The sequence below is a fragment of the Ptychodera flava genome, chromosome 3, assembly GCF_041260155.1.
Source record: "Ptychodera flava strain L36383 chromosome 3, AS_Pfla_20210202, whole genome shotgun sequence".
In the NCBI taxonomy this organism is placed as follows: Eukaryota; Metazoa; Hemichordata; class Enteropneusta; family Ptychoderidae; genus Ptychodera; species Ptychodera flava.
The window spans coordinates 36,560,398-36,568,772 of NC_091930.1; the positions used below are offsets into that span (position 1 = coordinate 36,560,398).

At 37.6% G+C, this 8,375-nt stretch overlaps 1 protein-coding gene across 1 annotated transcript; it reads right to left on the bottom strand.

The window, feature by feature from the left end:
• Positions 1–375: 375 nt before the first annotated feature.
• LOC139129923 (ADP-ribosyl cyclase/cyclic ADP-ribose hydrolase 2-like) lies at positions 376–8,065 on the bottom strand. The gene is made up of 9 exons (XM_070695610.1): positions 8,008–8,065; positions 7,707–7,803; positions 6,175–6,247; positions 5,078–5,207; positions 3,602–3,814; positions 2,654–2,729; positions 1,871–1,955; positions 1,328–1,414; positions 376–802 (listed from the first exon to the last, which is right to left on the bottom strand). The coding sequence occupies exons 2-9, from the start codon at positions 7,789–7,791 to the stop codon at positions 643–645; spliced, it is 909 nt and encodes a 302-aa protein (XP_070551711.1). The 5' UTR covers positions 7,792–7,803; positions 8,008–8,065; the 3' UTR covers positions 376–642.
• Positions 8,066–8,375: the final 310 nt, after the last annotated feature.

Consider the following 8,375-nt stretch of genomic DNA (forward strand, 5'->3'; position numbering starts at 1 on the left):
TTGGATTGGATCACGAAATAAATTAACGTGCATATATGTATGCCATAGCACTTTATCTGTGTACCAACACTGAACAAAATCAGTTTAGTGAAAGTTGACGTATGATTCAAAAACATGAAAATTCGCAATAAAATGGCCGCTTGGCAGCCATATTGGATCGTATATAAAGCGAAATAAAGTGACGTGATTTGTATGACACAGTACTTTATCCTTGCACACAGTTTGAAAAAATCGGTTCATGGGTGACAGAGAAACGGCTGCTGACGGACTGACGGACGGACGGACGGACAGACGGACGGACGGACGGACGGGACCCAATCTATAAGTCCCCACCGGACTGCGTCCGCGGGGACTTAAAAACCGAGTTTCTCGTGATTTTTATCACAAAATGAATTTAATTGTTTCCTTATACCTGCAGTGTCGATCATTCGTGCTCTGAACTTTACAGCAGTGGGTGTCTTGTACACATTTAGAGTTGAACATGTGTAGAGACTAAAACTTAGCCAAGATATATCGTTCGCGTCTAACCTAGTCTAAAAATACTGTATCAGGTAAATACTTGTCGCATGAAGATATTTAGCGTACTTGGTAAGTACCTGAACATTTGTAAATTTTCGTGGAAATTAAATCTTTTATAAAAATTTAAATTTTTTGATTGCAGAAATTATTGATATACGTGTAGAGCATCACGAGGAAGATGCCAAAAAATGAAGCCCGTTCTAAGTTGGCCGACGAACAATGGTAGAATCCAGGAATGTCGCCCTCTCTTCGCCTCTCTTCGCACAGTCTTCCGTAGATTTCGCTGTAATTAAAGTAGAGTTGAAAGTTGTTCACAATAGGATGTTATCAAGTAGACACGTGACCATTCGTTTTAAGGTTATGAAGAATTAAATTTTTGGTCAAGTGTTCCTCCAGAAAAATTTCAACCTTTATCTTTCAAAATCATGAATAAAAAACCAGGACTTCCCATGCAAATTTGGGTACCAGAGGAACAAAGTACCCAACATTTCGCTATTTATCTATATTTAACATTCAAACTGAACGTCATTCCCTGTGTTAGCTCTATGAGAAAATAAATCTAAATTTTCAATTATCCAAAAAATAAAACTCTGAAAAATGCATTTATCCCAAGAGCTTCAAATGAGCTCACACAAATGGTAGATCAGAAAAGTATTGTAAATATGAATGAGTTCAAGAATCTGTCGCCGAGGGCGCGTTCAACCAAAAGCCACAAAAATCGAGAGTTAATAAGGACGGTAACATTAAAAGTTGGCGGTTGCAGAAAAAAATAAATGGCCATGAAGTATTACGTGAATGAACAACTCACTTCACATTATCTTCACAGTTTTCTTCGAAACCATACTCTTTGAGTTTTTGCTGTAAGGTTTTGACGGTCCCTTTCCCGCATTGCTCTCTGAAACGAAATAAATGGTCGATTACAGAAAGACCATGACCTATATCTGCACAGCACTAATTCCCAGACTATACAATTTTTTCGCTCCCAGAATGCACTGCGAATATGGCAGAGTCTTTAAGAATCAAAAGAAATATGTAAATGAGTTTTCATTAATGCTGCCGTGAATTAATAATAGCCCACATGATAGAGGGTGGCGTTAGGAGTTGTGTATTTACAGGTCAGTTATACACCGAGGTAAAATAAAGTGGGATAAAAAAAGACGTTACACCTCATTGGAGCTGATGATGATGATGATGATGGTGGTGGTGGGGATGATAATGATGATGATGATGATGATGATGATGATGATGATGATAATGATGGTGGTGGTGATGATGATGATGATGATGATAATGATCATGATCATGGTCATGATGATCATGATGACCTTGATGATGATGATTTTATACTCACGTTTCAGTTTTGTCGAGCAGAAGTAGTTGCAACTTTTGTAACATGTGAAGTTCGCAAATTCGGTAGTTCAACGCTCGCCAGGATACTGAAAATTCAAATGCAATGAAAATATCGTCAGCCATGTATGGATAGTTTTACGTTTAGGGTAAAATATTGCTCTTAAACAGATCAATCCGTTCAGTTCAGTTCATTTTATTTCAGTACAAGGCCTCAGTCAATTATACATTTCAGTTAAACAAAATACACAACAGGAGATGGTCAGTGACAAAAATATAACAAAGCCAGCAAATAAAGTAATTGTACAATTATATACATGTGTTTCACTTAGAAAAAGGTTACAAAAGTTATTAAGATAAGACAGTATGGGGACACATTTCTCTTGTCTATGAAAGGATTGACGTAAATAAATGGCAAAATTTCTAATTTTTTGAATATTTTCTGAGAATAATACATGAATAAGCTTTCCTTCATATGGATAATTTACAGATAACTGAAAAATATATTGAGACCTTAAATCATTGATACTGTGGACATATAGCTCAAATACAAAATGGATTTCATTTTCGGTAACATCGACTCCATTTGTATTTTTACAATATAAACATATTCTTTGCTCACGTCATACACTTAAATGGCGACCAGTCTAAATATTTAGTTTGTGGTTTGAACATCTTTGAACAATTTTATCTCTGCCACTGAGACAGATCAATTCACATATATATGTGTGTTTCTGTTTGTGTGTGTGTGTGTGTGTGTGTGTGTGTGTGTGTGTTTTGATCGTACCTTGTTTCGATAAAGCGCCGCCTTTTCTTTTCCCACTTAACAATATTGAAACTAATCCACTGGCTTCCCCAGCAAACTGAAGAAAAGACAGTAATCAGCATTCAAGTTACAATTGATGATGTCACAATTATTATCACAAAGTTACACCGTGTAATATCCAGGAAAGGCCTGCAATTCTCCATTTTCCTAAGGGAGGTTTGTCGCATTTCGTTATCGTACAACTCGATGAGTGGTCGGGGGATTGAATTGAAGTAGTAGTAAAATTAAAGCACTTCGCTGTATGCCAATAATCGGTTTAGATATTCGCTCACACTTGGCTCGACCAAACCCAGTCTCGCTTTCCAGATCCCGTCGCTTCGCTGACATACTGTTAAAGTGCGCCACTGGTGGTCATGGTCGTCGCTCACGTTTTTAAGTGACTGGCCAGTAAGTTCTTCACTCCCAACCGCTCGCGGCGCACTTTACCATGATTTTAATAGCGAAGCAAAAGAGTCTGGAAGGTGGGACTTGACGAAACTATAAACAACCATCTTTTCATAAATAGACTCGAAAATTTAGTCATCGCTCTTGGCCACTTAATATTATCATGCAAGTATACCAGAAAATGATAAACAACAAAAATTTCGTATCCAATGCCAAAAAAATAATAGCAAAAGATGAAAGTTCTTTTCTCTATAGCTCTCATACTAAGTTTGTACAAGCTCAGTGCCAGAAAATCATTGTAAGACTGTGATAGATCGTCTTGAGGCATTTTTTACCCAAACATTTAACAACGCTGTCTCTGACATGTTTGGTTAGGGCGCTGTCAAAAGGGCGATAGGTTCATGTGGCTGAACGCCAGTCACCTGAATGTGAACCAGCCTTGAATTGACACCGCATATTGAAAAGCCTAACATCGCAATTGCGGGAGATCTCGTCTCAAAAACGAGGAGCATGCGCATACGTTACCTCCAAGGAGGCTTGATTCCAAAAGGCGCCAACCGAAGACTTGCTGAAGACTTTGCAGTCGTCGCACTTTTCCAACTCTCCGGCCTGATTGCACCATTTCAAATCATCCAATAGACAGCCGGTAAAAGTATACTCAAGGTTGATTACGTGACAGCTCTCAGTATAATTCTTTATCATCGTTCCGAGAACATCTTTACCTGACCACAGCAGCGTCTAAGTTGAAAAAAAAAACAACAACTAAAAAAAAACCGTTGTAGTACATTCGCAATATCAACAGGAAGCGTGCGATCGGGCATATCGCAAATATAGGAAATAATCCAAATATAATGTTAAGGGAGGTTTATATGAAGCATGTCCCTTTTTACCCATTTAAAAGTCTTATGAAAAGTCCAACACCAATGCACTAGCAAGATAATCAGATTCTTCGAAGCCAGAATGGTGTGATCTTCGGTGAAAAACAAAATTATTCTACTCATGTGACTTGAAACATATCATACGAAAACATGCACATTGTGTGAAGATATATAATGCGAATTAACTTGGGTCCACGCCTCGAAACTGAAAGACATAAGCTTTTACTCGATGTTTCCTCAATAAAACTTTCAACCATTCTTTCTCAAAATCGCGAATAAAAATCAGGGGTCACGGTGCAAAGTTTGGTACTGGAGAAGCAGATTACCTAAAATTTACCGATATATGAAATTGGAAATGGCCCGCCATCCCTGTGTTAACTCCATGGGTAGGATAAATTCCCAATTTTCACAAAACTAAATAGGTGAACACTATTTACTCCATTAGCTTCAAAATGATGCGACATAAATTCGTACATGGTTTACATATGTAACTAAAGCAAAATATCTCTCTAGATCAAAACGAATTTGAAAGCGACAAAACGGCTTACATAAGTAGAGGTGGTCACATGTTTTTAGTTTGTCATTTTAGTGTGACATCGTTGCAACATTACAAACAAAAAACAACTTATCAGACATTACACGAAATGATGAGTACTTATAAGACCCTCCAGTATATTCAAAAAGAAACAGAATGAATCTAACAGTAGCTAGACACATGTCACAATACCTTATAGAGGTTATTTATCGCCATAATTATTGGGCAATGTCACAAATAATAAATTCGGAGGAACTTTTGTTACAGATTCATGTCACACCGCCTTATTTGGAAGACTGTTTGCTAGGTTCATTGAAAATTCATTTATATTTTGTAAACCCTTTGAGCACGAAAGTCAAATTTTGTCATATTTATCATATGTACACCAGTCAATATATATTCCTAATTTTTGCTAAAATTTTGATAAAAATCGGTAGCCAATGAAATGTGATGTCCATTTCATCCAAAATTATGAAAAAATATACATAAAATTCATATTTAATCGTGAAATTGTTGCCTCAAAATTTTTGGCGGGAAAAATTATAGCGCTTAAAGCATTATCTTTATCATATATTCATGTTACAGTACCTTATCTTTGGGGATTGTTTGCTGTGTCTGTCGGATGTACTCTGAGTATTGATCGCTCGGCAGGTCACAAACATCATCTGAAACTGCCGGGATACTATCGTTGAAAGTGTTCCAGATGTATTGACAGTTCCTTCAATGAAAGAAAATCGTCTATTTATAGTAAGATTGAATCCTAAGTTATTGACTTGTTGGTCATTTAGGTAGTTGAATAGAACATTTCAAAATTCTTAACTGATAAACAACCTTTAACCCTTTGAGCGCCAAAGTCAATTTTTGTTGTCATTATATTTTTTTTTTTAGATTTTTGCCAAAATTTTGATAAAAAACTATAGTCGAGGAAATGTGAAGTCCACTCGGTCCAAAATTATCAAACAATTCATGGAAATAGGTAAAATGTTGCACAAAATTTATAGTAGGAAAAATTACAGCACTCAAACGGTTAATACGACAGCGACCAGTATGGCAACGTCAAGGTGATATTGTGTTCTTTGTAGGTGAGTATAATTTAAGAAATGAATGCAGACTTGGTTCAGGTTGGTGAATTTTGAAAAAATAAAATCATTTGCAACATTTCGCTAGTTTGTCTATTTCATACAAACCTATTTGAAATTTGGCAGCCCAGGTCAGTTTTTTCCGTGCGATCGGAAGGCGTTCTTACCTTTGAGTCTGCGCAGTAGTGAGTTTGTTCCGGTGAAATTCGCATGCGTCGTACCGCCACTCACACGTTCCATATGAAACAGAACACAAATCATCGCGTTCAACCCGCTCACTCGTTCCCAAATCACAAATTTGAGCCAAAAATGGTTAAACGAGGCAAAACATGGCGGTAAAACAGGAGTGGAGTATGTTTCGCGATGTTTCAATGATCTAAAAGATAGTGGACATCAAGCATCACATATCAAAGACATGACCATATTATGCAATATTAATTACAATATTCGTGTTGGGCACCATGTTGAAATTTAACTGCAATCAATTTAGAAGGCATACTCACATTTCCCGTCACAAAAACTAAAACAAGCCTAACCAAAAACTAAAAGAAGCATTCAATCACACAGAAACTTGAAAACCACAAAAATGAATTTTAATTTTTTTACCATTTCTTCTGCGTTTTATTGTCGAATAGCTGGCACCTGCTGGTAATCGTGCACTTAAGGCCGCTGTCCTCTGCTGAATAAGAAAGAGAAAGCGAAACAGAAAAGGTCAACTCTGTGTTATGGGAGAGGGGCGGAGAGACAGGAAGAGGAAGAGCTTTTTTGTACTATGAACTCTGGCACGTTTAGATCGATTTACGCTCCCCACAGAGCTAGTACGGTAGATTCAAAAGCAGTTCTTTATATCAAATACAGGCCCAAGGGCTTCTCCAATCTAACATAATATGCAGTGGTTTTTTGCTTGTACTATCCCTTTCAACTCCAAATTTTGATGGAGTCCTCTTGTTTCTGGGAGTAAATTTGGGCCGCCGAGGAAAGAAGTGTAAGTGACGTCAGCGCGTTACTTTACATATTCAACGACATTGGGAAAACTTGTTAAACGTATCACTATTGGTGGAAACTAAAAGAACTAGTGTTGACTTCATCGGAAATTCAGATATGTGAAATCTTGGAACTTGAAAAGAAACTCCTTGAGAAACGGCAAATTTCTTTTCTCTTTTTCATAACTTTGTATTAAAAAAGTCTTGGAAGGGTGATTGAAAAGACTGCGTCAACGTAAACTTGCCGTCCAGTGAATTTTAGCATTTCCTGGGGAAGGGGGCTCAAAAGACCGACAGATCCTCACACACGGCAGAAATTACATTGCCTGAAAGGATATCACAGGCGCAGTGAACAATTCTGCAGAGCACAGCATGGTCCCTACAAGGATTGTATGAGAAGTAAACACAAGGCTCTATTCTGAGTCACACGGTTTTGTATTATCGAAACACTGGTTTCAGTCCTTGGACTTCAAAACAAGAACAAGACTAATTCAATACGCGTAAACCCAAAGCTTGCAAGCGAAGACAGAACAAACAAAGAGTTAACATTGTCTTTTATCCAGGTAAAAACAGAAAGTACTTCAGAAGTAGCCCAACGTATGATCTATGTACGTGTTCTCGCAGTTACACCGCCCTCACAGATGGTAAAAGAAAACCAGCATATCTGTACACCTAAAAAACCATAGCACAAAACCAAATTTTGAAAACATTTAACTACTAATTGACGTCACGATCAGGAGAACGAGGTTACATGAATTTTGACAATTCCGTTGTATTAAACATTAGCGTCAAAGTTAGCAAGGCTGGTCACAATCTTGGACAATGCCGAGAGATAAAGTTGTTCAACTTGACATCAGATATCTTCAACCGCGTTACATAAAAAGCAGACGACAGGAATTAACCCATGAAAAATATGTCAAATTATATAAGTCCAGCGGCAGCTGTAACAAAGATTAAATATTCGCGCCTTGTCCTGCAAGCTTCCATTTGACACTTAAATCGTAAAGAACGGGACATGTCAGTTCACGGCATGTTTGCTCTATGGAGAAGTATTCCATAAAATATCTACAGTTAAAAATTGAGTGTTGACTCTTCAACTGTCGTGTTCTTAAAGAGTCGGTCGGATAATCTATGAAGGCATAGGATAAAACTCACCGACGACGGCAGCACCGAGTGTCCATGAACAAAAGAGTGACGTCCCCACAGCGATCGCGAGGACAGCGCGTCTCAAGCCAGCCATGTCGATCAGAGTCTGTGAGAATAATGGGGGAGGAAAGCAGTACTCTAAAGCAATAGAGCGATATTATTGGTACGCTTGGCGTTATCTCATCGGAACAGACACGAATTTAAAGTGAAAGTAGGTCACCGATTTACGATATTGCCAGGAAATAACAAATTTCACAAAAAGATTTCGTATCTGCAGTATAGTTAAATTTCAAAAATTTCCGCTGTTTACCCCTTCGAGCAGGAACTTCGAAATGCGATATCGTCGATGGGAAAATCCGGCTGCAGTGTGAAACAGAACAAAACTTTTGCTAAGGGCGCCTTTAATAAATTCTTTGTTTGCCGTCCGCGTGCTGGTAGGTTTATTAAGAAAGCAAACACAAAGTTAACACTATTATAAATAAAATTATCATTTTTTTGCAAAAGAACCAAATAAAAAACGAGCTTATGTTAATGCACTTGTGTTTCTTGTGTATGTTAGTTCTTTATACTTCGGCTGTCTGCTAGGTTTTTCAAAAATCTAAAGACGGCAAACAAAAAAATTCTTTAAATGGCCTACATCGTTTTCCTGATGTAATGTCATAAGCTTCTACATCATAG